The sequence below is a fragment of the Aptenodytes forsteri genome, unplaced genomic scaffold (genome assembly GCF_000699145.1).
Source record: "Aptenodytes forsteri isolate BGI_AS27 unplaced genomic scaffold, ASM69914v1 Scaffold114, whole genome shotgun sequence".
In the NCBI taxonomy this organism is placed as follows: domain Eukaryota; kingdom Metazoa; phylum Chordata; class Aves; order Sphenisciformes; family Spheniscidae; genus Aptenodytes; species Aptenodytes forsteri.
Window position 1 is genome coordinate 5238092 of NW_008795364.1, and position 15761 is coordinate 5253852.

The following is a 15761-nucleotide window of genomic DNA, read 5'->3' on the forward strand; positions in this document are numbered from 1 at the left end:
AGATGCTGAGAAGAGAGTTACATATGGAAAAAATACAACCTTGAAGAAACTGGTTAACAGTAAAAAATACTCCAGTCTTGATATGGTCAAAAGGCATTTTTAGAATAAAAGTGACCCTTTCTAATGCAGGGCTATCACTTCATTTGTCCAATGGCATTTTTCACTAAAGAAATGCTCCTCCAATTACAAACAGCAAAGATAACACTTTAATAATAATACTTTAGGTATTATTTAAGGTTTATAACTTATTAGAAGTTAACTTCTTTTTTAACAGACATTTCCTATTTTTATCTTGAAAGGACAGCTAATCTTAAAGCAGTCACATATGGATAAAGACTCACTACCTAAGGGCCATTTCTAAACACCCTCTGTCTGACTCATTTGAGACGAAAGCGCTTTTCTTTCCCCACAGAAACAGGCTCCTTACCAGTCAATACTTCACCAGCCACTGCGTAGATGACTGACCTACCCACCAGAAGCATCCGTGAAAAAGCAAATCCCACTATAGGTACGTTAGCTACGGGCTCTGACCAACAACTGCAAAGTTGGCTGCACCTGCTGACAGTTACTATCTCCTGCAAAAGCTTATTTTTCACCTAACAGAGAAGGCTAAGCATGGCACGTATCTGACTGCAAGAATCAGTCATAATCCTCAGTCAGATGGCATTGCTAAAATAAAGTTATGTCACTTTGTAACATGTTATAAAAATTCACTGATTACCTTAACAGACTAGAAATAATCACTGCAATTTTCCAGTAAATACAGCATCATGAATTCAGTCAAATCAGAAAAAAAGTATAAAAAAACCTTTCAAAATAGCTCCTTAGTTATACTTTGCTTGAACTGAACCCTTGGCATATGAGCAGCATGAGTAATCTCATTTAATTTCCCACCATAACTCAAGACAGAACACAAACAATAAAAATAAGAATAATCTATAAAAACCACAGTACATCAGAAATCTATGTAAAAAAACATACGTCTGTATCAAGGAGCTCAATAACAACTTAAAGCACCACTCAAAATTAAGTACCATACATGTTACAGTACATGCCATTTATTATGACAATTTAAGGCTAAAATAGGTACGACTCCCTTATAGTCAAGCTTTCTTATATTTATAAATGTATACAAACATTAAGTAGATACAAATGCGTAGGGGTTTTTTTATTGCTCTGAACTGTCTACTACAATGTTCGACTTTCCCAGATGTCATCTCAGTTTGCCTTTTTCAATCAAGCTGAAGTCCTACAATTGCAACTTACGGCACTTGTAGGATTATAGACCTTCTTTGATTTGAGCTGTAAATAAATTCAAAGACACATCAGACAAAATTGTCCATCACTGCAAACTTTGTAGCTTAGTTAACTAAACATTCGCCCATAAGATACATAACAATTCACCACAAAGATTATTTCTGCAATTCTTCAGGAAGGATTTTCTTTTCAAAATAATAGGTCTAACCAAGCGGCAAACAAGACAACCAGCAAGAAAGGATTGACTAGTACCAGTCTAACAGACTGGGCTTAAAAAAAAAAAAAAAGAAAAAAAAAGCTGAATACGTGCTCCAAAACAAAGAGCAAACTTTTCTTCTTGCTCATAGAGCAATTATGTTTCCTAATTACGTAGGACAATGCCTCATTCTGCCAGTGCCAAATTCTTTGACTGTAGCTTGTCCATTTCTTGACCAATATTTCCTTCAATGGTATCACACTGGGCAAGAAAAACCTGAGAATAAGAAACAAACAAATGTTATTTGGGATGCAATTACAGCAATGGTAGATGCTTCTTAAGAACCGAAACTGCAGTTTCCATCATGAATTTGAAGAAGCCAACTCAACAACCACCTTCCACAGTTCAGTTTTAATACTAGCTTGTTCATAATTTTGTTTTCCCAGAATCCAACAGAAGCATGGTATCTGATAAGGCAACAACGCGGCTGCCCATCCTCACCAGTCCTGCTGCTGAAGTACTTTGAGTTGATCCAAAGTTCATAAACAACAATAAGGATCATAAAGGTTCAGACAAGTTAACGCTTCAGTTTGGAACATGACTTTTAAACTCCTTTCTAAAACACACACATCTGTAGCTGAGGGTGGAAGCGATAAACCTACTTAGTCAAATCTAAAACAAGCTGTCATTAAACCAAGACCACTTCTATTTCTCAGGACTACAGGGCAACATGAACCCTCATCTTTATCAGTAAGTAGCTGGTGCGCCTCAAAAGACAGAAGGCTCCTTTCCAAAAAGGAGCACAGCACCTTAAGCTTTCTTAGAACCTGCCCACAAGTTCTTACAAGTATAGTAACCCACACACAGCAATTAAGAGCCAGCAGCCACTGGTCACTTTGCTTGTGCTGTACACAGCACAACACCACTAGCACTTTAAGCCAATAAATTCTTTTAGGCCAATTCCAATGTATGCGAGTACATTGCAGTTTCTGAGCAGACTCTCCCACTATCTATACAAGTCTTGCACTCAGTTTTGCTATGTCTGCACTAGACTTTAACAGTCAAACCAGATATTTAATGTTATTTACATTAAAATGACATTAAGAAACTTCCTTCCCTCTAGAGCAGCAAACTGTTGTGCCAGGTGAATGTTTCTCAACCATCACACTGTTTTGAATCATGCGTCTTCAACCAATCCCTTGAGTTGGCATCAACTCACTTCTGTAAGGACTTGAGGGATGAAAAAGTCAAGGTGGTAACAATTGCAGTTGCTGGCTGCAAGTGTTTTGTATCTGTCTCCCCATTCTGGAAGATAATGTGATTGCCAGCAACAGAAGGCAGTTAATAGCTCCCCCCTCGCTTTCAGGAATACTTAAGAGTAATAAGCGTAACTTGCCATCATTTTCTTGCTCTGGAAAAACAAATTGTTGTTGACTGCTCTGGTCTGAAACCCCTTAGATTCTTCTGCAGTCCTCAAAGGGTTCATAACCTACAGTTGCAGAACACTGTGCCTATAAAAGCACAACAATAATTCTGATCTCTGCTCAACAGAGTCTGTTTTATGCTTTAACAGCAGTTCTCATACAAAGCCCCACTTATTTCTGCAATAACTTCACCCAAGAGTGGAGCTCTGGTAGCTTGCCATGAGGGTTATAGCCATACCTCTATTACAAACTTTTGCTGCTTTGGTTAGGCACATGGAATCAAGAGCGTGTTGAGAGCCCCATATAACATAGCTACGCCAGCAGCCATCTTCATTTCAATTTGCATTATCTGAACTTACCTCTGTAACAGAGTACAAAGGACTTTGTCCCTAAAGCTATAACAAAAAACATTTCTACTATGAAGTACTTCTTGCTAAGGCTTCCTCCAAAAATAGATGGCTATTTTAAAGAAATTGGGAAACATTTATAGAAAGTATTTAATAAGGTTACAGTAAAAGACAGAACATTTCAACTCCACATATGAATGCAAGGTACTTCCACAAATAATTTTCAGGAGTCTAACCTGTGACTGAAGCTAGCATAATACAAATAAAAACAATAATATGAGTAGCGTTACCATCCATTTATGGAAGTTTGGCTTTTGGGAGAGGAGGGAGGAAGGACGAATTCCAGTATTTAGTAACAAACCTTCAGTTCAAGGTCTCTAAGGAAACAATGCCTAGGAATTTGTAAGCGTCATACAATGGCAAAGCAATTAAAAAATCCACCCCCAGCACAGCTGCTCTTCTGTACAGATTTTAGTTTAGTGACTCTCCACAGAAAGTTGGTACATTGCAATAGAAGCTACATTTTCCAAAGAACACCTCTAGCAAGGGCCATCAGGAGTTACAGTTGACTGCATCTTTGTGCCCAGACCTCCTCATTCATTACTCCAGCCCACCGACATAGGGGAAAGGAGGAATCATCCCGTTTTCTTTACAAGTTATCAGAATTACTTTACATCATCAGGCAGCCATAAGGCCAACCACTAATGTAAATTACAAACATTATCTGAAGACAGTATGAACTATGAAAATCTGTATTTTTGTATAATGTTTTATAAAGCTATTAAATTCCTCTTAAAGGGAGGTCATAAGAAATACCAATGTAAGAACAAACACTGAAAAAATCTAAGCTCTAAACAGCTCTCACTTTCACAAACTCTTGGTATACAAGTACCCAGCATTAATGGAAAACAAAAAAATAAAAATACTCACCTGAACCCTTTTCACCAACCCCTTCTTTTTCAGTTTGCAATCACTGAAATTCTCTGGCAGATTCTGCAGTAAAATAAACAAACAAGTTGATGCAGCTTAATGTTGAAATTAACGTATTAAACTTAAAGCAAAAACTGAACGTATCAAAGAATCCTCTTAACAGGCATCCTGAAAATGCCATGCCTGCTCAGTAAGGATGATTACACAAGAAAGAATTTAAAAGAAAAAGTCGTAAGTTCAATAAGTCTGGGATACAGCCTGCTGATTACGAAGAACTGAGCTACCAAATTTACCACGTGCCTTTAGGTAACATACAGCAGTAACTGCATACACTACTTTCGTCTACTGTGGCGTATGTTAACTGTTCTGCTGAGCTTCAACTTTAGATTTTTTCAGAGACTGTAAGATGAATTAATTTCTTACGAACACATTAACTCAAGCACTCGCCATCATTAAAACATATCATCAGTAATGCAGGCATTGCCACTCTGTTTAAGCTGTACACCTGATCTTCTCTGCAACCTACTCATGGAAGGGAGGAGATGTGAAGTGTTACATGCTGACAGCTTTTAATTTAATTCAAACTGCATCATTTTCCACACTCCTACCACTCAATGTATTCATGTATGTCATCTTAGCAAATGTTATATGCTTTGTCCTTTTGGAGCAGTGTGAAATTGGAGTGTTGGTGGGGAATGGTGCTCAGGTTTATGACTTTTTTTTGAAACAGGTAGAACAGATGATTATCATCATGTAAAGTTTATGTGAACATTCTTAGAAACGTTATGCTCTCACTGTTGAAAATGCATAAAAATCTTGGAGTTTCTCACTGGTAGGTATACCTTTTATTTTCCGCCCTAACTCCATATAAAGAATAGAGGTTTCCCTATACTACTCTCTGTTTCATTTCAGCTAAAATGCAAGCCCCACTGGGAGGTTTAGACACATAATTTTTGATAAAAATCAATTAAAAAAAAAAAAGATGCTCTCTTCTTTTAGCGTCCAGCCAAAGATACATGGTCATAAATATAGGAGTCTTGCACATAACCTAATATAGGAGTTAAAAATACACAAGACTCCACACTAAAAAACAGTCCATCGTGGGAAGTGAAACTATAGGCATCACTGAGATCCCAGAAGTTCAGGGATCACACTGCTCCCGTATTTGCCTAGTAATTAGCACACTGTAAGTGACATCACACAAAGAAATAATAATCACCAGGCTTAGCACTCGTTCCCAGCATCACGGGTGAAGAGAAAAATGGGCACGCAACAGAGCAAGCTGGGATACATTCTTACATTTTACTGCTACATAAACTTCTAGTTTAAAATACCTCTCACTCTTTCTAGCTCAGCTGGAAGATGGAATGCACAATGCTGCTTCTTGTCTCCTAGGAGATTATGAAAGTTGGAAGTGGGAGTAACTACTACTACACTGACCTCTTCCCAGGGTCATTTTTTTTTGGTTTATTTTGTTAGTTTGCTTTTGGAAGATGAGCAAGAGAAAGAATCTTCTGTTCCTGTAGTTCCAGCTTCCATTTCTGTTGCTCCAGTATCAGTTTTCCCAAACAGCAGCATTGTTAAGCTGTATAAAACTCATATCAAATTTTAACACTTCCCTTCAACATCAGAAAAGGTATCTCCCTTGCAGAGACCTTTTATGTCAGACTGCACCTCCTGAAAAAGAACCAGAATCTGGACATATTTCTTTCAGGTGGAAAAAAGACCATCAGTATCAGAGGCACAAGAAAGTATGTGGATTAAGGGAGATACCTTTCCAAATGCAAACTGGTGCAGTGTCAGCTTGCAGAGACAGAAATACCTAAAAACTGAAAGTTATGTTTGGTTTTTTGTTTGTTTTGTTTTTTTAAATTGATGTTAGTCCTCTTAATACCAAAAACACCCTTCAGTTTGTCCTAAGGTGCATTCCATCACCTATCAATCCTTTCCAACTCCTCTTATTTTGTGAGAAAGAGGAGGAGAAGTAGCTGTCACACACAATGTAAATCCTCCTACAGGAGTTTTGTTTGTTTGTTTTTTTAAATTGATGTTAGTCCTCTTAATACCAAAAACACCCTTCAGTTTGTCCTAAGGTGCATTCCATCACCTATCAATCCTTTCCAACTCCTCTTATTTTGTGAGAAAGAGGAGGAGAAGTAGCTGTCACACACAATGTAAATCCTCCTACAGGAGCCTGTTCTCCGCCGGTCACTTTCTTCATTTACGTAATGTCACCGTACATCCTTGGATTTACAGCACAGGATAGGTTCAGAAGCTGTTACTCCATTTTCAACAGTGGTCTGCCTAAAATGAAAACTCCTTTTCTACAAATGGCACATCTCCATTTTCCAAAGCACAGCTTTTTTTCAGCTGTTCATTTTGGAAGCTACTTTACTTTTTACCAAATGTATTTTCTAGTAGTGTGTACTGCAATAAGCCCTTGCTCACTGTAACACGCTAAACCCACGTCTCCTCCCAATAAGCAGGACACTGTGAAAAGATTGTATTACACGCTTTTCTTTTAGAAACTGAATGCTCCAAAGACATTACCAAACAATTGAGAAGTTAGTTTAAAGCTGTGGGTGAATTCTCTTCAAACACCGGTTCTAGTTCACAAATAAAAAAGGCGGCCTTCAGAGTATTTATAGTTGTCAGCGGGGAAAAAAAATTTAAAAATATTATAAAGTTATATGAAGTATTCTAAGGGATCTTAGACACAGAACCGGGCAACCACACGAGAAAACATTCTAATTTTCCCTTGGTTTTCAACAACACAATTCACTTTTTAAAATTAGCAAAATATGACTCCCTATGTTAAATGTTTCTTGTATCTGATGCGTACTATTTTGACTCCATATATGTAATGGCCTGAAAGAACAAAGATGGGTTAGGCCTAATTATTAATGGCTGATTCTTACCAGAAAATGAAGATGTTAGCTCATTGTCACAGAAATTCTTTTATGACTTGAAGTTTCCCATGACTTTTCATTTCTTAATAATCAAATTAAAAATGAAATTATGCACTAGCTCAGTTACACTGCCCATCTCCTTTTGCTGAGTACTTATTTCAGGCTGTACTTTCTGAAAGAGATTCTGGCCTATGCAAGTATTCCTACCAATCTGAAATAACAAATTAACAAACAATTTTCTATCATCAGAATAGGCCTAAGTTAACTTTCAATAACAGACAGGGAACGCCAGCTAGGCTTACCACACAAAGTCTGTTTCTGAAACAGATATTGGTAACTGGAGGGAACTTTGAGTGTAGAGAGGACATTCAGTCTATTTCTATTTTTGACAACATTTTTCAAAACTGCTCTTTTTAATTACATCTGTGTGTGCAAACTCCTATGTTTTCTTGCACACCTTCATAGCTGGTTTTTTGGGTTTTTTTTAAATCACACCCTGTAATCCCCTTGGCAGAGATATGGAATTGGAAGGCCTAAATGTACTAACTTATCAAGCTACTTAAAAGGTGTTTTGCAATCAAATTAGTAAAGTTTTCAAATCTTAACATCAAATTAAATCTCACAGTCTCTCTGTTTTACCTTAGTCAGCTTACGTCTCCTCTCCAGGAATACGTTGTCCAACTATTCAGGGTTTAACAGGTGAAGCTGGCAATAAACCTTAAGTCACAATAACATTTCAATATTTAATTAAAATCAAATTTAATTAAAGAAGGAGTAGCTTAAGCCTAGGCAGTGCTTATGCAAAACTCTTGCCAAACCTACATTTTGGTGCTACCATTGCTTGCAGAGCAGTAGTTTGCATGAGTATATGGCTTTCTACTGCATAGCATATTCTTATTTTTATAAATTCTTTTATTTTTATAGCAGGTCTCCTCTTTGCATTGCACTTTTCTCTGTGACAAAACCCTGCTCAAGTCTCACAGTTAAGTATGGTCTTAAACTTTCAAAAGTGATGCAGTGCTGGCTTCACCCCAGGAACTTCTGTAGAACTCCTGGGCACAGGTTCTTTATCCTCCCCGCCCCCCATCCACCCAGAAACAGAGCCCGAGTCCCCCTGTTACCAGTGGCTATCTCCCAGCCCACACACCTGAATTCAGAGTTGCTTCATCACATCTCTTCAAGAGTTCTCACCCTGCAGATACACTGACAAGATGCACTGTCTCAGACACACACACGTTACATCCTCGAAGATTCATCTTTTGTATGCACAACACTCATGCTTTATACAAGAAATCCTTAAAACCAATCACCGTTTACATAGTAATAAATTCATGTGTGTGCGTTTTCCCACCTCTAGATCCTCTCTATTCTTGAGTGTTCTTTTAACTACGAACCCAGCATCCCTCTCTCCTGAGCACTGCTTCTTACGAAATACAGGACTCTTGTAATTTCTTTTCCCTTCTCCCAGCTGATTTCCTAATAAAACCACCTCCCTTTGCCACAGAACATCACCTTCAGCTCTGCGCAAGTTCCGTTTGTTTTGGAAGTGCTTCCAATAATGATTTTTAAGCTTAGTGTTACTACCACATCTTTGTTCTCCTCTTTGGTTATTTCTTATTTCCCAAACCATAGACCCCAGTAGGTAATACCTGATGCCTGAATCCACTTTATATCAGTGTAGTCTAATAAACAGAACAAATGCTAGTCAAATTTATTATTTATGACTATCTTATCAGAACCAAAGGGACACCATTCTTAAAACAGGCAATCTCCTACACTAGCAGTCACTAGCAATAATAGCTAGAAACGTTTTTGGTTTGTTATCAAATTGCTTAAGAAAATCACTGCGCTACACATGGCACCAGTGCTAATCAGTTGCAAACAAGGATTTTTTGCTGACACCCCATCCATCTAACAGGAAGCTTCTTCGGTAGTTTGTTTTAAAACTCCAAAACAACATATACTATTTTAGTGTCTAGTTTTTATTGACTACCAGCCCTTCGCTTTTTCTAACTTATTGTTAAATAAATCGGTAAATTGGGGAAGCACATTATGTTGACACAATCTTTTTATCTAAGTAGACAGCTGAGCAACTTCTTTAAAAGCAGCTATTAAATGGCAGCATTTGTCAACGGGTTTTCTGAATGCAGAAGTGGTAACTAAGGGCTCTACCCTCACTGAGGGATGATAGTATTTTCATGCTCCTTGTGCTTTAGAAAAAAGCTTTGATTTTATGTTTATGATTCTTGCTAAGAGATTTAAGAATTATAATAAGAAATGTTTATCAAATGTTTATTTATCTAGATAAATTCAAAGGTTTAGCAGTAAGTTTTCATCTTATTGTAAGTGGCAAAACTTCCCAGAAGCCTGGGAAATGTTTGTTACAGGCACAATGATGTTTTTTTTCAGAATACTTCTTTCTTTTAATCCTTGAAATGTTAATTTGGTATTGATTTACCAGATGACAAGTATAGCAGGGACAAGGAGACAGTGAAAAAAGCTTCATCAGAACAGTACAGTAATTTAAGTAAGTTTTACAGAGGAATTATAACAAAAAAAAATCCTCAAGAAAGGAGGATGGGCCACCAGAACATAATTATGAGTCAGTAACTTTATCAATGTCCTCAATACTGATACATGCAATTTGACAGGTGATTTTGTTGTGAATTTATGTAAACAAAATTAGTGACTGCTATTTCAGAAGATAAAGCTTTTTTTTCAGTTGTTAGAACAATCTGTTCTCTGCAATATTGTCTTTCTAGATTATAAATCTGCCATTTAGTAAGAAATCATAATGAGAACAAAGTAATCTCTCAGATTGCAGTATCAGTGACAGACTTCATGTAAATAAGAGCTGGCTCACAAGAAGTACATAGGGTCATGACTGTGGATTTAAATTTTCCTACTGATCTCAGAAAAGCTTTCCTTTTTGTTCTTGAAAAAGCCTTTCAGTTATTTAAAAAACTGTGCCAGCTGATCAAGCCAAGGATTTTCTGTGTTCTACTCACTGAGATTTGTAGTGAGTAGTGTACTTTGACTTTTACTCCCGAACCAAATGTTTTAACTGCTGAAATAAATGGCATTTCTGGTGACGCGCACACACAAATCTTCAACTGTTGAACATGACTTAATATGTATTCCTCCTGAAGAAAACATCAAAGATCCGTGGCTTATGGGAATGGCTGACTGCGTCACAACATTCAAAAATTTGTAAGATGTTCTTAAGATCCCTCCACCCTTCCTGCTGTGGAAGCAGTAGCTATTTAAACACATTTAATGTCAAAACGTTTAAGTTACAGCTGCTCTACCCAAGAGCATCCCTTCAAGACCTTCCTTTCACACCTCTGGCAGTAACAACACTGTATTTTTTCCTCTCCTACCCCAGTACCGTATGACTACTGACCTACTTCTCCACTTCCTAAATCACTTCTTTTAAATTCATAGTTGTTGAACACATGGAGTCCAGTAAAAAGGAGTATTAGTTTCAGACTCGGCTCCTCTAATTAATGAGCTTGTCTGCTAACAGTAAGAGGGTGACACCCCTAGAATAGACAGAAAACAATATGCAGGCTTCCTCACCCTTAGCTCTCTATAACCATACAAATCTCATTTTGTACCAAGCTAGATGTTTTTGATTGATCCAAACAACATATGACAGCCAAGACACTTTAAAGAGTTTTCACAACAATTCTGCCAAAGAAACAAACTGGAACGTTTATAGCGTGAGCTTGCTGTATGTTTCACTTCTACAATGCATCCATTCTTCTGTCTTAGCAGAAAACAGCTCGCTCAGCCGCTTTTTTTCGCCCTTACCTTTTTTAACATGCTGTTGATTGAATCAATAGCACGTCTAATACTGAATACTGTATAAAACAATTCTGAGATACAGATAAAATACTTTCTGGAAGCTTTACGCTTTTCTGCTTTGCATTTCTATTTACCACTTTTTACTTCAGTGGAACCCATTTATTGATCATACACATACCTCATTACCATTCTGTGTTGCTACCTCTGTATGTTGCACAACTACAGTACAGCTAAGTAATACCTCAGGAAGCTGGTGGCCTGTTCATCTGATCTGGTATAATACGAGTACACTGAACAGCTACGTTGTATGTAAAGGTTCCACCCAACTACACGTATCTCATCTGCAAGATTTCACAGAAGTTTCACAGAAGTTCAGTTTTCATGACAAAAACCACAGCCACCTTTTGTTTACTAAAACAAATAAATACGGACTTTGGTATGTGTAACATAACTTCAATCACTGGTAAGAGAAACCCTCATGTATTTCTTGCTTTAAAAACATGACGCTTGTCAATGTCATAGGCTCTTATACAACAAAGTAACAAACAACTATTACAGATATTACAAGATACTAATTATAATTAGTTTTAGCTCTGGCTGCTCCACTTCCACAAGAGACAAAACTGAGGCCGAGGTACTCCATTATTTCCTAAATCTAAGCATGAAGTCACGAGGTTATACAAGTCTTCTAAAATCTTGTACTAAACCTAGAAGTCCCTTGTCCAGTACTATTTAGAGTATTTTGGATAAGGACATAGATAATAGCATGCTTTCTGTTTAAGTCATGCAAAAAGTACCAGAATGAAAAGTAAACTTGGGAAACTCAGTTTGGATTAATTAGAAAGCAGTGAAAAGGTTTTCTCGAAGCTGCTTGCTGGGTTCCAGGATTGCACACCAGCATACAAGTACTGACTTTTTTCTAAATAGGACTTAGTATCAGAAATTGAAGGGATCAGAAATAAGCTTTAATCCCATCCAAATTAAACAGTTGTCACCTTATTGCTATTTTCATGATAACACATAGTAAATCTGCCACTTCAAACAGGGAATCAGTTACACGAAGCCTGTATGTTTAACAGCATTCAAGAACTGTCAGCAAAATATTTTCCTCTATATGATGCAGAAAAGAGAAATTTTAAAACTTTAAAATACTTAGCATATTACAATTTAAAAAAAAAAGTATTTAAGAACTGTTGGCTATAACAAACAGCAAAGGCTAATTTACCATTAAAGGTGCACAATACGAAAGGAGGAAATAAGTTAATGAGCTCCCCACCATTCCTAGGAACACATCCATATTGTACAGCATTTGATGATGGCCAATTCAAATTATTACTCTATGATTTAGTCTGCTGCTGAACTTTTTCAAAGCGTCCATCAATTAAACTACATTTGGTTCACCAATTATAGGCATTTGCATGGAATCTTTCTGAAACAATCCCATAAAGGGTCACTGTGCAAAGGAGTAGACCCAAAGACATCACTACCACAGAAAACCAGCATTTTTCCTTCAGAGCAGGATAGTATGATCGTGATATGCAACGTAATTATATAATGAAGTTTACAGAGAATGACCAGCAGACAGAGAAACATTATAAGGAAATACCCTAGTTGCCATAATCCTCTATTTATCTCTGCACAAGTCCCTTATTCTCACCTAGCTCTCAGCTACTACATGATACAGGAAGATATATATTATACTCTGGAAATACACTGTAAGGTTATGATCCATTAATGACTGTGAAGCACTTGGATATACCCCAGTACATTCCAAAGAAAGAATCCAGTCCTCCATACGCAGGCATCTCAAATAAAAGTACTGTCAGTCCACATAAGACTGACCAGAAAATTCTTCAGTCTTCAGGATCTCCTTGTTCTTACGCAATATAGAATACAAAGTGTATCTGATTTTTTTTTCCAGACCTTTACTGTTACCATGAAGTTTAACATGAAAGTTTGCCAAGACAAACTTAAAGGGTAAAACTTGAGTAAAGGATACCCATTTCATGTAGTCTTAACAGGCTGCTGCCCCAAATGAAGCTCTTCTGTAGAATGGGGATGCATACACAGGCATTAATGTCACCATTTAGAAATAGATGCTGCCAAGTAGTCTTTTGGAGACATACAGGGGCAAGAGCTGGATATTAAAGAAAAAATGAGCAAACCAATTAACTAATTTTCAAAGCCAAAATAAATTTGTTAGTATTTTAAAATATCAAATCACAAGAAAGATATATTTTTAACAGTAAGTTTCTGTTGGGATTTGACCCTCTTCTGTGGTTATTTACTTACAATGGCATCAATCTGTTCCAGGATCTTCATGAACTGCTCCACAGTTCCTTTTATCCTCTTGTCCAGCTGTTTTAGCGCTTCTGCTTGGAGATCCTTTGCTAAAAATCCCTGAGGAGGAAAAAGAGGGAAGGAAAGACAAAGTTATTCCATACCCCACAGAATACTCAGCTTAGAAAATCTGCCAATCCATCACAGCAGAAAACATCTTTTACTACTTCTGTAGTTTCAAGTATGATAGGGACTCCAATCTCAATCTGTATTCTATCAATCCTTGAAATGCTAAATGTAAGATCTGCTAGGTTTACTTAAAAGATTAAACAAGTAACAGTCATTCTCCTTTGGACTTTGCAAGAACTCTTTATGTTTTTCCAGATCTAAAGAATATAATTTATTCAATGTGCAACAACATTTACCTTTTTCCAAACAGTGCCGTGTCTCCATTTTGCAAACTTCTAAATAGCATTTGAAATTCAGTAAGAATTTTACGGGCCCCTTGGACAGTTACGAGGAGCTGCCTATTACTGACTACACAAAACCTTTAAACAGTATTTTTTTTTAAATAAATATACCTACAAAACTGTTTTGCAAAAATATAAAATGATACAAAACCAGCATACCTTCTGGATACTTGTGAACTCCTTATTAACTTCCTCTAACTTATTAGCTATTTGCTCCACTGACTTCTCCAAATCTTTTAACTTCTTTAATTCAGCCTCCTCTTCTGGACTATTCTGTGTATTCAAAAGTACAACATTCACAACTATGGAACAGAGTCACTATGCAATTAAAAAGCAGCAACAGTGGCGATACGGACATAAAGGCTTTTGCTGATTTAAAATACATACCACACTGTGGTTGTTCTTTCTGTATTCTATTACCTATCAAATAAGCTTCTTCCAAAGCCTAATTACAAATACAGTCGAAGTGGCAATGTATATAAACACATTAAATGAGATGAATTTGAAGGGAGAAAGGAAAAGCGCAAACAATTTTTTTTTTTTTGGATAGCTTAGCCTCTTTAAAGTAGAGGTAACATTTATATCATGAGATATTACCTTGTCCTCTACTTGGCAAAGCCAGCCACAAGTCATTTCACTAGAAATAACCCAGCAAACTCAGTAGCTACAGCTTTTTTTTTTTTTTTTTTAAACCAGAAAAAAAGCCACAGAAAATCCCAGCCACTCTGATTAAGGTTCATGAGCACTGACAAGCAACAGATTAGGCAGCAGTTTCTCAATAATGTACGGGAGAAGTCAGTCAATAATGTAATTTCAGAAATGTACAAACTGCAGAGTTATTTGCAGTACAACATGAAATTGAACTCAACTTTGTGGGTAGGTATACAAGATTAGGTTTATGCTGTAACCTGTTTCTGTGTTGAGCAGCTGAATCACTGACAGAAATGACAATAATTTAAGGGAGAAAAAAAAAAAGTCCGAAGGCAACACTTACCCTTTTCCCAATCAACATGACTTTGCAACCATTTTTAACACCAAGTGCTGACAATGGTTGTTCCAATTCTTTCAGAGACTTCCCTAAATGGAAAACAAGACAGAAAAAAAAAACAGTCAAAATACAGTTAGTGGCATAAGAATGTCTTTTTGAAGACATTCAAAACACGGACACCTCAAAGTGACTAAAATGAAAGGTATCATCTATAAGAAACATTGAGAGATTATAAGTTACCTTTGTATATCAGTTTCTGAAAAGGAACTGGAACTCCAGTGACTTGTTCAATAAGCACAGCCATGTCTTGTAGTGTAGGTTCACCATCTTCTTGCGGAGAAGCAACCCGAATACTGTGTTTTTCATTACCTAACAAAAAACAGAGTAACAGTAATACTTATTGTTACTTAGAAAATATTACAGGGAATCCGTTTCTAGAATTTATTTCCATTAATGCAGAAAGTTCTCAAATCACTGATTCTCATGTACAATCATAATTTTCAATCAAAGGATTCTATCGCATTTTCTTCCTCTTGGAGTGACTTACCTCAGCTCAAAATTTTGTTTTACATTCTAATAACCTGAAGAGTTGGATCAGGCGTATTCTACTGGCACAATACTCCTGCTAAATATTATTCCCCACCTCTTTTTAAGAGTGCAGATGGTGTCCAGACATCCCACAGGCTAAAGCATGAAAGCCCACACCTTCGTGATGTATTCCATTTAATACTTGTAGGAATTTTTAATGGCATGAGTCTTGGGGAATCTGAGACAATTTATCATTTTCTTTGCTCCCTGCTCCTCATATATGAGAAGCAAGCGATCAATGTCTACCCTGCCTCCCCTCTACCAGCCACCTGAGAGAATTCTCACAGTCCAAAAATTATTTCTCCCCATAATACTGCTGATATGCAGCCTTAACCACTTTGAGAAGTCTCTGCCTACATGTCACCTTCCACTTATGGAGCATCCTATTCAGACTCTCTAAGATTACTTGCATGCAAACAGCAGGAAGTTCTTAGAAAAAAGGAGTATGTCTATTAATCTCTGCTTTGCAATAGACCCTTTCTATAACCCTCTGCTCCCACACACTTAAGGCCTGTCAATCTGAAAGCACCCACAGGAATCAGCAACCATTGGCTGCAAGGGAAAT

General features: G+C 37.0%; 1 protein-coding gene across 3 annotated transcripts; it reads right to left on the reverse strand.

Annotated features, from left to right (window-relative positions):
- Positions 1–1030: 1030 nt before the first annotated feature.
- BAG1 (BCL2 associated athanogene 1) lies at positions 1031–14971 on the reverse strand. Of its 3 annotated transcripts, XR_002086201.1 has the most exons (7): positions 14849–14971; positions 14615–14697; positions 13780–13893; positions 13163–13270; positions 12870–13007; positions 7703–7768; positions 4174–4217 (listed from the first exon to the last, which is right to left on the reverse strand). XR_002086201.1 is itself a non-coding variant. In XM_019472328.1 (6 exons), exons 1-6 carry the CDS (start codon positions 14910–14912, stop codon positions 1640–1642), a joined length of 522 nt encoding a protein of 173 aa, XP_019327873.1. In that variant the 5' UTR covers positions 14913–14971; the 3' UTR covers positions 1031–1639. The 3 variants fall into 3 exon arrangements, 2 of the variants coding, with proteins under 2 accessions (XP_019327873.1, XP_019327874.1); XM_019472328.1 differs by lacking the exons at positions 7703–7768; positions 12870–13007 and adding an exon at positions 1031–1729 and having other exon boundaries at positions 4155–4217; XM_019472329.1 differs by lacking the exons at positions 4174–4217; positions 7703–7768 and having other exon boundaries at positions 12861–13007.
- Between the last annotated feature and the right edge of the window lie 790 nt (positions 14972–15761).

Coding starts and splice junctions, on each gene's coding strand:
- BAG1 (XM_019472328.1), bottom strand. CDS start 14,912: ATGGCTGTGCTTATTGAACAAGTCACTGGAGTTCCAGTTCCTTTTCAG. Junction 13,894..14,614: donor TCATGTTGATTGGGAAAAGG/GTAAGTGTTGCC, acceptor TTGAATACACAG/AATAGTCCAGAAGAGGAGGC. Junction 13,271..13,779: donor AGTTCACAAGTATCCAGAAG/GTATGCTGGTTT, acceptor TTTCCTCCTCAG/GGATTTTTAGCAAAGGATCT.